General features: G+C 44.0%; 1 protein-coding gene across 1 annotated transcript in view; it reads right to left on the bottom strand.

Annotated features, from left to right (window-relative positions):
• Positions 1-268: 268 nt before the first annotated feature.
• LOC134047285 (kalirin-like) overlaps positions 269-14,352 on the bottom strand; it is a 72,660-nt gene continuing 58,576 nt past the window's right edge. The window contains exons 20-28 of the mRNA XM_062498331.1: positions 13,187-13,214; positions 12,586-12,757; positions 10,336-10,457; positions 9,106-9,237; positions 7,213-7,377; positions 6,284-6,362; positions 4,938-5,138; positions 3,925-4,063; positions 269-1,124 (exon numbers count right to left, since the gene is read on the bottom strand). Coding sequence (XP_062354315.1) covers positions 579-1,124; positions 3,925-4,063; positions 4,938-5,138; positions 6,284-6,362; positions 7,213-7,377; positions 9,106-9,237; positions 10,336-10,457; positions 12,586-12,757; positions 13,187-13,214 — 1,584 coding nt within the window. The 3' untranslated portion in view covers positions 269-578. The remainder of the gene's footprint in view (positions 1,125-3,924; positions 4,064-4,937; positions 5,139-6,283; positions 6,363-7,212; positions 7,378-9,105; positions 9,238-10,335; positions 10,458-12,585; positions 12,758-13,186; positions 13,215-14,352) is intronic.

Below are 14,352 nucleotides of genomic sequence, written 5' to 3'. Positions count from 1 at the left end.
GCAGGGACTGGAGCCTGATCTTGCATATCCTATGCAGGCAAAGTCCCCACTGAAATCATGGCAGACCTGGGCATATGGGGCATGAGAAATCTGACTGATAACCTGAAACAGGTTTGCAATGATTTCAGCAAAAACTGACTGGTCCAGTTGTGCAGTACATGCTAAGGTCAACCTGGTCTCATTCCCCTCCCCTCCCCTCCCCCCCCCCACCACTATCCTACTCCTAATCTTTTGTACATTTTGAATTCAGTTCAGCAAGATCAAGAGGATTTCTTATAAGGCTGCCTCACAAAGATTAAGGCAACTGCAAATTTGGCTCTCATTCCCAGCTGGTGTTTGCTTCCTGCAGTTCTTTTTTTGGCGGTGGATGTGACAATACCACATGCCCCGAGAGAGGGAACGTGTCCCCGCTGCTGTCACCTCCTTTGCCTTGGTCCCATTGCCACGTCTGCAGAGATTCCCACCCCGCAGTTGGTGAAATGCAAACCCGAACATGGGATATGTACAGACAGATCCGCGCGCTCCCGGCGACGCTCCCGGCTCAGGAGCAGCAGCGTAGGATCCCATGGATGGAGGCACTACGTGCCCGGGTTCATCCTGCTCAACAGGAAGCTCTTGACGCTGGGGACCGGGTGCACGTCATACTGGTGCCTGCGGCGCTCGATGAAGGATGCCAAGCGGGAGGTATCCAGTGGGATCTTGGAATAGCTGCCATTGTGCGGTTGCAGCCACGGATGCTGTAAACAGGTGGCTGCCGTCGGCCTTCTCCTGAAGTCTTCCTGGAGCATAACGCTGATGAAATCCCTGGCAGCGTGACTCACATCGGAGAAGTACTCGTGCGGGAAGCTGAAATCCACTCTGCACACATTGATACAAGTCTCCTCTCTACTTTCATCCAGGAATGGAGAGACACCACTTAACATGACGTAGGTGAGGACGCCAATGCTCCAGATATCCGTGCTCAGGGAGACAGGAAGGCCTTGGATAACTTCAGGGGCTGCGAACTCTGGGTTTCCAAGGAGGTGGTGGACATGGTAGTGACCTGTGATCTGGACTGCATCTTCCAAATCAATGATCTTGACACGAGGCACTGGGATTCTTAAATCAATAAGCAGATTTTCTGGCTGTTGAAAAGACAATGATATAAACTTAATCATAACTATATTTTGGCAAATAAAATATGTAGGATACATGTAGGCTTAATAGCCAGTCAAAACTTGCATTTAATCAGATGTGCAAGGGAGAGATCAGGAGACTGATTGATAAGGAACCAGCTCAGCTGCTGTTTGCTCTAAATTCAGATCAATGCTGCAGTCACAATAACAAAATCCTCTTTTGCACTTGGGCAACACACTGGAATTTTGCACTTTGTCCCAAATACTTACAGTTTATTTTCCCCAGACTAATCTCTACAGATTAAGAGCACTGATGGATTTTTAAATTTTAATAGGATTTATATATATCTGATCAGTTTATTTAGATTCCATTTGTTCAGATGACAGCTGGCTAAGTAAGTGTGCATAACTCGCAGCAGAAATGTTCTTCATAAAGTAAATGTTCAATTTGGCACCCACTATCCTGGGAGGGACTGGTGTGTGCCACTACTCTTGCTGTCATGGAGCTGCCAGTGCTCCCCTACACACACCAGGACACAGTCATGCTTTCCGAGAGAGAGTAAAATTTCATTTAATCCCAGTTGGTTTTCTCTCTGTTTTAGCAGCTCTCAGTATTTAAGGTCTCTGTCTCAGTGAGAGATACTGAACATTGCCTGTACACTGTTCTGGGGATTTAGCATGGATTATCCTTCCTTTGTTGGCTCTGAGACAATTTCTGAATTTACTTCTTGCACCTTTCTAGATCTTTTTTTCTCTCCCTTATCCCCATGCATATTTTACTGCTGCCTCTTGGCATACATACATACATACATACATACATACATACATATATATATATATATATATCTATCTCAAAGTTAACTACATGGCTGTTCCAGTCTCTCTACTTGCTTTTCTCTTGTGCAGTCTCTATTGACAAAATCAACACATCCTTGAGCAGGATCCTGGGATAACACAATCCATGGATAGGTCTGCTGTCACTGCCAGTGCGTCTCCTGCTTCCCACTTAACAACAGGAGGTGCTTTATTTAGCATCCCTCATTCAGGGGAAACTGCAAATAGGTCAGAGAAAATTAGCTTCCCACCTTGTTTTTGGGAAGTATTTTATGATCAAACAGAGAATTAATGGCAGTTTCTTACCTCCAAGTAATACCTACTTTTTGACAGGTCATATAAATAGACCAAAAAATAAAAACAATTGCATTGAAAAGAACCAGGATGATTTAACCTTTTATCCTAATTCTCATATAAGGTCCTGTACAAATGAATTTTCTTTTGTAGGGGTAGAGGCAGCAGAAGAATGAAAGCATCACTTCATTTGACATGCCTGGGGCTTGGAGACATGAGAATAAATCTCCATGAAGCTGGATTGTTCACTATACAAGAAAGTTACATTCATCCTTCAGTCCCCATTTTTAATTGCCATTTAAGTCTGCAAAGCGTTATAGACTATCTGATACCCTGGAAACCAGAGTCAATGTTGCAGATCACAAAACTTGAAACACTTGATCACAACTTCAGTGGATAATTTTCTGTCATCCAAGGTAACTGGGATGCTGGGGAGGACAGGAGTACAATGCCAAATCCAGGATAGTACAGTGCCTCCTGCCATGTGTGCTCACAAAAGCAGGTATGAGCTGTACTAGTCTGAGTGTGACATTAGAGAATACCCCAATTTCTTCTCCACAGTGCAAATTGCCTTTTGTTCTTCCTCTGAACCCTTCCCTGCTTGTATTTCCCACCCAGTTCCCTGCTCAGGCTGTGCAGCACAATGTAGTGTGCTGCTTTCCTTTTCCTTTGCCCCTGCCAGCCTGGCACAAGCCAGCTCTGCTCTGGAAGGTTGGTGGCTGAGTTGGTACTGTGTGAGCCCAAACCATACTCCATAGAATTATTCATAGTTTTCCTTCAGACAGGTGCTAGTGACATCTCACTCTTGTCTCTCTGACAGCCTCGTTCCTGTTCATTAAATCCAGAAAGCCCTTGAGAACAAACCAGTGAATCAAGAGAAAAGGTGCATTTCTGGTCTGAAGGCAAAGATCTGGCACTGCAGGTCAGTAACTCCTTTCTCTGATCAACAGCTTGTCCATTTAGTGATCATCTCCATGGGGTACAGGCTGTACCTCCTCCCTGTCTGCACAGCTGGGAACTCTCTGTTCCAGGGCACAGAATAACAGCATCATTCTCATTGGTTCCTACCTGTTGGATCCCAGATACCTGGGATTTTTGAGCTTATTGTGCTTTCTGGCACTGACCCCGTAGAGAACACTGCTTTTGAACTGAGGCTTTGGACAAGGAATCCTAATTTGAGTGATGGAGTTAAAGGCACGGATGTGTAGTTAAAATGGATGTATGTGATTTCACATGGTGAAGGGTTTTGAAATTGGGGTTTTTAGAATATAGTTATAGGTATGATACAAGATGGAGAATTTTGGGTGTTGTTTCTGTCTTCTTTCTTCTTCATGATTTCAGGTAGCAGTTTCTGGTTGGACAGTTAGTGCTGGACTGCAGGTCACAGGATTTTGGTTATTGGGACAAAAGTATAAATTATATAGGTGTTAATTCCCTATTGGACTGCTTAGCTTTAAAAGACCTTGTAACTAACTAGATATACTTCCATTTTGCTCACTTTTAGATGGTAGCTAGAAGTGTTGCAGAACTCTCTGTACTCTAGATAAGATTTAATAAACAACCAAGCCTGAACACGAGAACATTTGTCTCCTTCATGTTTTCAATCCTGACTCTGAGTGAAGACAGAAAAAATGAAGACAAGCCACTAATTAAGTGGTGCAGATACCATGTCTACACCTACTTTAATGTCCAAGTGAGCCACTCTGCAGTTGTGGAGGTACTGCAAGGCTTCCATTGTGTCTCTTATATAGAATGCCACCTTTTCCTCCATAAGCTCATCGTGGTTCATCAGATAGTCTAAGAGACGACCGTCATCCATCCTGCAAACAAACCAAACCCTGCACATGAAACATCACATGGCATCTCTAGGAACAGTTAAGATCTGAAAATAAAATTGCAGTGGAAACTTTGTGACCTAAAAAAGGAAGGAAAATAAAATGCAAGATCTGATGAGTATTTAATATCTCAAGATACTGCAGGCCATGGAAGTGGTAGAATGATTAATCCTCAATTGTTATTTCCAGTCCTTGACAAATTTAGCAAAAGTCTTAAAGTAAACTCATTTGCTTAAGGATGGATTCAATAGACAGAGACAATCCCTTTGGAAACAGAACTTCTTAATTATTTGGTTTAATCTATTTATTTATAGACCTGGTTACATAATGCAGAAAAAAAAATCATTGACATTTTCAGCTGGTAATATTTTCTGTGGGAAAACAAACCCATTAAAAGTTTTCCACCTAGTTTATCTATCTGTACAAACAAACAATGAAATAGCCCAAATATACTATGTTGGATATGTTATAACAAAGCATTTTGGAGTTTGGTTGCAGTTTCTTCTTATGGTACAGGCATGGTTGCTGCACAGGTGTTTTCACCAAAAAGCTTTAGAATGATGAAGGCTTTGATCTAGCTGAAACACTTTTACTCAAATGTAAAAAGTGGACAAAACTGACCAAGTAGGTCTGATGCTTTTCAATGGCCCAAATTACTGAGGCTTCACCCAAGTAGAAAGCAGTTTTATTTGCTGCTCTTAATCTTGCTTACTGTAAAGAAAAGGCACTGGAAACTGCAGAAAGTGGCTATTTCATTTGACATCTCAATCAATAAAATCTTTGCCCTGCTGAACTCAGGGTGATCTTTATGCTTGCCTTTAATAGGGCTGACACTTGAATCCAAGCTCCATGTACTTACAGTTCCAAAACTAAGATGTAAGAAGTAGGAGACTCATAGGTATCATGGATGGTGATGTACTGAGGATGCTGTAAGTGTTGTAACAAAGCTGCTTCATGTGCTGCCTGCTCTTTCTTTTTCATTTTTTTACTAATGAATTTTACAGCAACATCTTTCCGGGTGGCTTTGTGGACACATTTCTTTACTATGGAGAATCGACCCCTGAAATTATAAAGAAAACAGAATAATGAGGTGGCCTCATGAATAAATCATGCCTAGTTTTTAGCACAATAACAGAGTGATTTTTGAAGGTTTTTTTTTTTTTATTCATCACATTAATATTTCACAAGGCATCAGATTTAACAAGTTGTTCATAACCTTTCCAACAAAGGCCCTCCATCTCTTACCCTGGGTGTAGAGATTCTTCGGGGATTAGCAAACACTGAGAGCAAACGATGTCATTTTGCTTTGTGCAGCCATACTGATATCCTCTAACAACCTCCCCTGGGTTCAATTTGCTGCCACTTTTACAGGTTCTATCTCCTTTTATTTTAGCTGTGGGTCTCCCTTCTCCAGCTGCTTTATTAAAGGGACCAAACTTCCTCAAACAACTAAAAGAAAAGCCTTGTTAAATAATCACTGACGTACCATTTTGTCTCGCTTTTTCAGACACACAGTAAGAAATTAAGAAAAAAAGCTGCCAGGAAAGCATTTAGGAAACTCATACAGATCATAGTACAATTCCTGAAAGTAAAACTACCCAGTGAAACCAAGTGCTGAACTTGAGCTCTTAGTAATACATCCCTGTTTTCTACAGAACCAGAGGGACTCCTGTCCTATCGGCCCCAGAATTGTCTCTGACATCTGAGCTGAAGAAATGATTGCATTAAGCTAATTATTTGCATACCCCTTATCTGTTATCTGTGGAGAGAACCAAGAGCTGACAACATGTGCTGCTCCTATTTAGACTCTGTTCAACTCACCCTCCCAATCAGCAAAGATAAGTCAGTCACATGCCCAAGTGTTTCGGCAAACTCAGTCTTTGAGGTTAAGCTTATCCAGAACCAGTAAATGGTCATGATTTCAAAACAGGACCTCAAATCAGAGATGATAGAGAAGATAGCAACTGCCAGAGATTTGGCTGCCTAATCATTTGCCAATTTGCAAATTCTAATTCTCAAATTAAAACTTATCTTGAAAAACAGAATTTAGTCACTATTTTCATCAGTATCTGATATGCAATGCTCTTGGAAAGGAGCACCGGTTTTCAAACTAACTACAAAAGTAACCTAAACTCCCCACCAAGGAAAAAGCTTCAAGCCATTGTTTGAGTGTTTTATTGCAGTGATAAGCAGGGTTAATATTACCTCCCAATCTCATGCAGCTCTGCATAGGCAAGGTCAAAGTTTTCCTTCCATGAAATAGTGGCACCATCAGCAGCAGAGTCTTTGAGAGAACAAAGAACATTCAAGAAGGTATAAAGACAGTTTGCTGTGGACTATAAACAGCATATTTGAAAGTGATGTGAGACTTTATTATTAAGACAAGAAACATTATCACTACGAGTCTAGTTTCAATACTGTTCAGGCAGAGCTCCAGTGTGTTGGACCACTAAATACCAGAGCTCCCCAGGGGAAGGTGTGGATAAGGGGGAATCAAATATGTCCTTGCAATTTTGGCCTGAAAAGGGCCACAGAGACAGGGGGTAGAGCTGTGCTATGCGAGCTCTTGCTCCATCCAGCACCAGCTATCCAGGCCAGTTACAGACCTAGTTACACACCAGGGCTGCTGAAACATGGGGAAAAGTGGGCTCTGCTCACAGCACTTGAGAGTGAGCTGTGCCCCAAATTCCTGCAGCACTGAGTGCCTGGGAACTGTTTCCATCACAGCATTCCTGTTCCAGCTGCATTGCTCAAGGAGGCATATTTTGCAAGTGAAATTGCAGCCCCCAGCTGGGCTGCCTAGCAGAAGCTACAGATGCTGCTGGCATTGCTGGAATGGCAGGACAGACACTAGCCAGGATATGGAGCCTGTTGGGCAGAGATGAACACACAAAATAGTCTGGGGATAGAAAACAGGGACCTGCTTGGAATCTGCAGCAGCCTCTGAGCCTGGATGGAGGTGAAGACACAGAAATCCTTTCTGGGGCTGGGAGTTGGCTCTGTGCATCCCATGCTTTTTCTTGTATCCCTAGTTGGTCCAGGATCCCTGTTTTTATCAGGAGCCATCAAAACAAACCGTACAGAGCCCAGGTGGATTCTGGTGTGCATCAGTCCCTCCTGCAGCACCCACTCACCGTACTCCGGGAGCCTCACGAACTCGGACGGGTCACTGGGCAAGCTGATCCCCCAGGGATTGCTGGCACTCACTCGGAACTGGTACTGGCAGCCTGGGGACAGGTCCTCAATGACAAGGTATGTGTCCAAAGTTGAGGCTACTGACTGCTGCCAGACCTGTGAGCCTGTTGGACAGAGGGAGTGAAGGGGAGCTGAGGGAAACACTCACTGTGTGAGCTCAGGGCTGAGGCTTTCTCTGCCCAGTTTAGGTACTACCCTGGGAGGGTAAAATCTACAGGGTTTTTAAGAGGCAGTGTTACAGCAGACTGTTAAACCATGTATTAATCACAAAAAGCTATTTTGTGTTGCTGCCACCTTCCTGCCTGGCTAAATGAGAAAAGAAGAAAATGCCCCTCAGTTGACTCAGGATAGTGGTGGGAAAAGCTCAGCCCAGGGACAAACAGATCTCTCCAGCACTGTAGCTGTGGCTGTGTGTTACAAGTGATGTCTCAGGGCAGTATGATAAGACAGAAGGGGAGGTTTTATGAGAGCTCTGTTATGATAGAAACAGTAGCATAAATACTGAAAAGGAATCCCAAAACCATGGGCAAGTGAGATGAAGCTAAGGTAGGGCATCAGTACAACCCAAATACTTTTGCAGATGAAGATGTGGTGACTACAGTGGAAGCTACAGCTGCAGGAGAACCAGCTTTCTGACACTTAACACAGGCAGCTTTCAGATAAGCAGAATTGCAGCAAAGAAATGTGTGACTTGGTCATGTGTTTCTGCTCCTATCAAACCCAGCCACTGCCTAACCTGTGGCAACCAAAGGACCAATACTTACTCATCTGTACAGGGTCAGAGAACAGAAAAGGAGCCCTGGAACACAGAGCCCTGTCACAGATGGAGGTTTCTACAAGAATACATAAAATTTTATCTTATTTTAGTAAGTTCAGGGCCTTTTACCTCTACGTTATTTACCATGACCCATTTATTTTGTGTGTCCTGTGGACAAATTCTGATTGCCAGATTTCACAAGGTCATGGTTGGTTTTACAAGAGTCAGTTTTACCTTTTAAGTGGGAGGTATACTGAAAACACTGCTGGGGTTTTTGTCAATGTTTGTTTTGTTGGTTGTTCTTAATAAAGGAGCTTTTATTCTTTTACAAAAATGCCAGTCACACTGATGGCACAGTGAGGGTCACGGTAAATATTCAGTAGGAGAAGGCATTAATATGATGGAGTAAATAGGTTTGCATGCTTACTAAAATGAGGTAGGATTTTTTGAAGGATGAAGGGGAAAGAACAGAAGCTATATACCTAAAGCAAGGTTTACTGCCCAGGGACCCTCACACCTTTGCAGTAAGAATGCAAAAAGGGATGCGAATCATTTCAAATGTCCTTTTCAAGAGCACATGCCTTTGCATATTGGGAAAACAAAATAATATCTAGCTATTTTTTCAGAGGAAAAGGATGGCTGGGTTTAAGAGCAAATAGAGTTCAGAGCTGAGCTTGAAAAGTACGTAGGGATCTGCAACTTCATCCAGATCAAAAAAATAATGGGGCTTGATTTGGTTTTGCATTTTTGGGAAGCACCCATCAGAAAGGATGGTGGTAAAATGCAGATGATAAAAAGATGCCTTAGTGATGGATATGTTTTAGCTTAGCACATTTTACTTGTCGTAAGTGACCAGAGGAAACAGAAAGGTAGTATGTGAGGACGTGTAATATGTGAGAGGCTGGACTGGCTGATAGAAGGGCTTCTTTCTGCCTTAGACTTTGGGACCTGTAAGCTACAATTAGTGGCATGCCTGTGGTGACAAGAAAGTTTTTAGGATCTGTTGTGTCATAAAGGAAACTTACTTACCTTGTTCTCACTCTCACAGCCAGCAAGCACAGCTCACACCACTTACCTTCTTCTCTGTACTCCACAGTGTAGCCTGAAATGGTGCAATTGCCTGTACTGGTTGGAGGTAGCCAGCGTAGGATCACAGAGGTGCAGCTTCTCTCCTGAGCAATGGGGCGGTTTGGGGCAGCTGGCACACCTTAGGAAGAGGAAACAATACCAAATCCAGCATCACATCAATAAGTGCTAGTGTTTTATTCTAAAGATCAGGTGTATCAGGTACATCAGGTCACTACAGAACAGTTGCACCTTGTAGAGGGGCTTAAAAAAACAGCAGGTGATGAGTCAGTTACCATTGAATGCCCAAAAAGGACACAAGCAAGGCATTCACAATTCTTCTGTGTGTAGGGTGCTTTGTGTGCTTGGGAGCAGATTGACAAATGACCAGTAATCCTTCTGTGCTTTGCTTAGGGCTCCCTTCAGCACAGGAGTAGTTAGTGCAGCCACTGACTTGCGTGGAGAAATTGGGGAAATTGGATCTGTAGGGTGGCTTGTGAGACCAAACAAATCACCTTTTAAATGCTTGTGATATTGCTGCGTCTGTAACTCTCCAGTTGGACATTCATCTCTGGACCATCCCCTTCAACACAGCTGGCACCTCATCTCTAGTGCTAACAAATCCCTCTCAGAGCTGGAGGCAATGAGCATCAACTTATTATTCCATATTCATTCCCATTAGATGGGTCACTAATTACAGTGCCTGAGAATTCAGGCTTGGAGACATGTCTCCAAGTTCCCTGAAGAACAGTTTTACCCAGGCTTAATCTTACTCTCACCTCCTTTGTCCCCTAAAGACAAGGGGAGGCAGAAAATCGGTGTCACTGGATCCCAGTTCCTCCCACTCCAGGCAGATTCTGAAGTCCAGAGCTTCCTGCAGTCAGCTGGGGCATCATTCCCCCAGGGACTTGGCTGCCCGAGGGAGCTGAGCTTCCCCTGGCTGACTTTACTGAGCTCCTGGGAAGCAGCACTAGGAGCAGGATGCAGGAGCTGAACCACTGCCAGTGCATTTTCATTTCCCAAATGTGATGTTTATGGTCAGACGACTTAATCAAGCACAAGGAGTATGCAAAGCCTTTCCATCAGTGGGAGTTGTGGCCGAGGAATGGTTGTATGACTTTTAACATCTCAATTCACCTGGCACAGCTCCACATTTGGCTGCCTCTGCATGGGTTGCTCCTGCGTGCTCCCAGCCCCCAAGGGACCACACACAGGAGAAATCCCACGTCAGATGTGCTACCTTGGACTTTGATAGTTGCAGAGGTTGATGCGGTTCCGTGTTCATTGGTTGCCACACAGGTGTAGATGCCGCTGTCCTGAGGCATCAGGTTGCAGATCTTCAAGGTGAGCTCTCCTGAGTCACTGTGGATGCAGGAAGCCCAAGTTACAGAACACTGCTTCACTTGCTAATGGTTTTTATATAGTTCCTGTCCTGCCTCATTGCAAACACACATGCACACAAGTCCTGTTAACTCATTTGAAGGAACATCCCTTAGGCAATTTGATGCCTAAGTACCCTTCATATATCAGGGTTTAGCTGTTAATGAAACCTTTGAGTAAACATTTGGTCCAAATTACCTGCCAGGCAAATCTTCATGTCTTTTGTGGTGTAGGAAGAGATGTGAAGGATCACTCAAGCAGCAAGCAGTCCAGGAGTTGAACATTGCCTGTGCTGAGCTGAATGCTTAGACTTGATATATCTCAAAAGATTTACCCATGAAGATCTTTCCTATCATGGGATATGGTAAGCTGCTGTGCCTCTGCAGTGTAGTCCAACACACACCAGACAAACTGGGCTTCCCACAGATGCAAGAAGCAGTCACACAGCACAGGGTGACATTTCCAGGGAGCTTCAGACCCCTGGAGCATGTGCCATTGATCTGATGCTGCTGCCAGGGCCCCCCTTGGAAGACCGGACATCTCATAACAGCCAGGGATAAAGAGCACAGCACTGAGTTCATGAGACACACTCAGTCTTTAGGCCAACCTGAGAAAATAAACAGCTCTGTGCAGTCTCATGAATTTATAGCAGGTCTGTTCATAGTCAGTGCTGTTTGCACACTTCAGTCTCCAATATGCAATTTGAAGGAGCTGGCCTAAATTAAAGGATTTTGCTTGTGTAACTGTTTTAGCTGTACTGGAGACCCAGCTTAGAGCCAACAATAAGTGCCCTTGATGGCAAAAGTAGGCTAGCTCTTGAATGCTTAATCTGTTGGGTACTGCAGAAGGACATGGTTGCTGGGATAACTGTCTGGACTCTGCAGCCTTTGCTGGCCTGACTGTGCTGGTTTAAAACAGGACAGAAATATCCCCTCTCCCTGAAATCCACACACTTGTGCCAGCAAGATTTGTAAGAGCCACTGATCTGCTGGGCCTCTGCTTGGCAGGCAGTATCTTCACTGGAAAGATTATTTGAGTAGCAAGACAATACAAGTGCTGATAGTGCACAGGGAGCCAACAGGAAAAGGACTGTGATGAAAACCAGAACCCTGTATGGAAATATTCCCCCATCTCAAGCCCAGAGGCTGAAGATAAGGCACTAGGAGATCTACCGAGCAATCGCTAAAGACAGTTTTGGATGCTCTGGGGCAGCTGCACAAGCCATTGGTCTCTGAAGGAAGCTCTTGATCAGATGTAAGGGGTATTTCTTATTGGACATGTAAAATCCCTTCTCTCTTACTGTTCTTTTTTTCACTTTCAGTGACTTTGTACTCCCTGGATTCATTTCATCCTGAGTCAGAAGTGCTGAAAAGTTCAAATGAAAGATTGTCTCCTGGAGACTTCCACTGCAGTTTGACCCAAATTGCTTATATAAGCTGCAGATGAGCATCCAGCAGCAGGCTGTTACCTGACCTGAACTGAACTGCAAGTCTTTCTGAATCTTCCCAGTGCTTGTTGTAAAGATAGTTTTCCTCTCTGCTAGCCAAGCCAGGAACATTATGACAAGCATCCTTCTGTCCAAGCACAGCCAGATGTAGCCTTCCCAGGAGCACATGTGGGCTTTTTTAGGAACATCTGAGGAAAGGCTCAGGAAAACTGCAACCCCACCCCTGCCAATAAGATCAGAAAATACCCAGTGATAGGGGTTTTGCAAGCTGATGAGGGTTTGCTCTGTTTGACTCCCAAAGGTGACCAAGGCATCACACTCAAGCAGAGAAGCTCCAGCAGAGGCAATACTAGCCAAACTAATAGGCTGTAAACATTCTGACTTCTGGCTTGCAGCTGGCTCAGGAAGTCAACAGGAGCAAGCTGTTATCTGCCAGCAGCACTCTGTGGCTATACCCTACATCAGCCTGGGAAACAAATGCAGCTACCCCAGCCCCAAAGTCTGACCCTTTCCAGCCACTGTTTGCCACACTGATGTGCTGACATGCCATGCCAGACTTAATTAACTGCATCCTAATGAGTCTTGTAGCCAGGCTGGTGCCATATTTGAGAGTAACATGACCATCAGGACCAGCTATGTTGGGATGTACAGGCAGGACCTTACCAGGATGACACCGTGTAAGTGGCTGTGCTGTTGTCATTGTCAAGAATGTTTTGGTCTGGTCCTTTCCAGGTTATAGTTGGTTTGGGTCGCCCACAGACTTTGCACTGCAACATCACGGTGTCCCCAAGCAGGCAGGTGATGTCCACTAATGGCACAAGAAACTCTGGAGCCACTGTAAGAAAAACCATGGGGACACACACACACACACATCTCTTTTAATCTTTAGGTGAGGATGTCTAGAGTCATAGAAGGCTAGAAAACACATTATAGGATGAACTATGGGATCTGAGTCCCCAGACAGCTGGGAGTTCTGGGATTGTGTCATTGAAACTGCCCTCCAGTAAAAGCCAGCTGTCTACAGCTCAGAGAAGGAGGTAGAGAGGGGTGTCCATCCCCCAGCCCTGCACTCTGGGAGGTGGATAAGATTTTGAGAGGGCAGGTTTTATGGCCCCAGGCTGTTTGAGCCAAGCAGCCAGCAGGAAACCTGCTCTCTGGGGACTGAGCAGCAGAGAGCTGCCTTTGCTGCAAATGCTGGCTGGTGCAGAGCATGCTGAGGCACCACATGTAAATCACAACTGCAGTACAGCTGTCCTTAACTCACCTTCTTGGATGAAATTGGGGTTGATTATCTGAAAAATACAAAGAGGTACAAGCATTTATTTCCTAGACAGTGACAAAGAGACATCTGTTTTCACAAGGCACAGTGGTGACTGTCCAGAACTGCAGAAGTGCTGCAGTGGTAACAATCACTTTCCAATAACCAGCAGGTGCAGCAAGCTGTAGTGACAACACACATGGGAAAGTAAAAGAAAGCTATGGCTTCTTGAACCCTGATAAAGCAGCAAAGGTAACAGGCACAGCACAAAGGCTGAGGAGGGGGGGACATATTTCCTCTTTGCCTATATGATAATGACAAAGCCATTAAATCTACCCAGAGGTGGTCTGTGCATCACCTGTGCCCCCTCCAAACCTGTGTCACTCAGCACCTGCAGTCACCACACACCTGGGGTACATCACCACTAACCAGGTCTGAGGAAATGTCTTTTAACTTGTGCTCAGCTTCAGGAGAAAAAAGGTAAAGCACCAGACCATAAATACTTAATTTTGCCTGCTGTTGAAGATCAGTCCTACAACAATTCTTGGTGTGTTAACATGAGTGAAAATTCACCAATTTCACTGGACTGCTGGGAACTTTCCAGCTTGAAACTAGGTTTGGATAACTAGGAGTTATTTTATCCAACTAGTTAATTGACCTAGTTAGCAAACACTTGAAAAGCTATGGTTATTCTGTGGTGTCTATGTGTCAATGTAACTCTGGAAGCAAAGGTAGAAAAAGCAAAGACAACGCCACTGAATTCTTACAGAATCGATCCTAACTGCACTGTGGTGTAAAATAGTATGGAGGTTTTAGCCTCATTAATTGTTTTAATAATCTCATAAGGCCTTGTTTTTCAAATTCAATCTAATAATTTCATGTTCATTAACCATAAACACCAGCATGGTTTATCTCACCTTAAATATCTTTGTAACTATTTATTTCAGAGCTATTTTGGAAGATGCCAATGAAGCAGTGACGTAATTCATGGCCTTCCAAAGCTGATAGGAGGTTTTTGCAGAGGCTCAGAAACCAGGCCACAAAACAGAAGCAATAACCCTTCAAAATCAAGTAGATACATCTTCAAAATTTATATTTACATTTTGGCTTTATAAATAGTTTTCCAGGGTGTCATTCAATGAGGCATTCAAGCACATTCAGATTCATTTTGG

Source organism: Cinclus cinclus, chromosome 9 (assembly GCF_963662255.1).
Source record: "Cinclus cinclus chromosome 9, bCinCin1.1, whole genome shotgun sequence".
NCBI classification, from domain to species: domain Eukaryota; kingdom Metazoa; phylum Chordata; class Aves; order Passeriformes; family Cinclidae; genus Cinclus; species Cinclus cinclus.
Note: the sequence above shows the minus strand (reverse complement) of the source record. Positions and strands in the feature narration are given on the sequence as shown.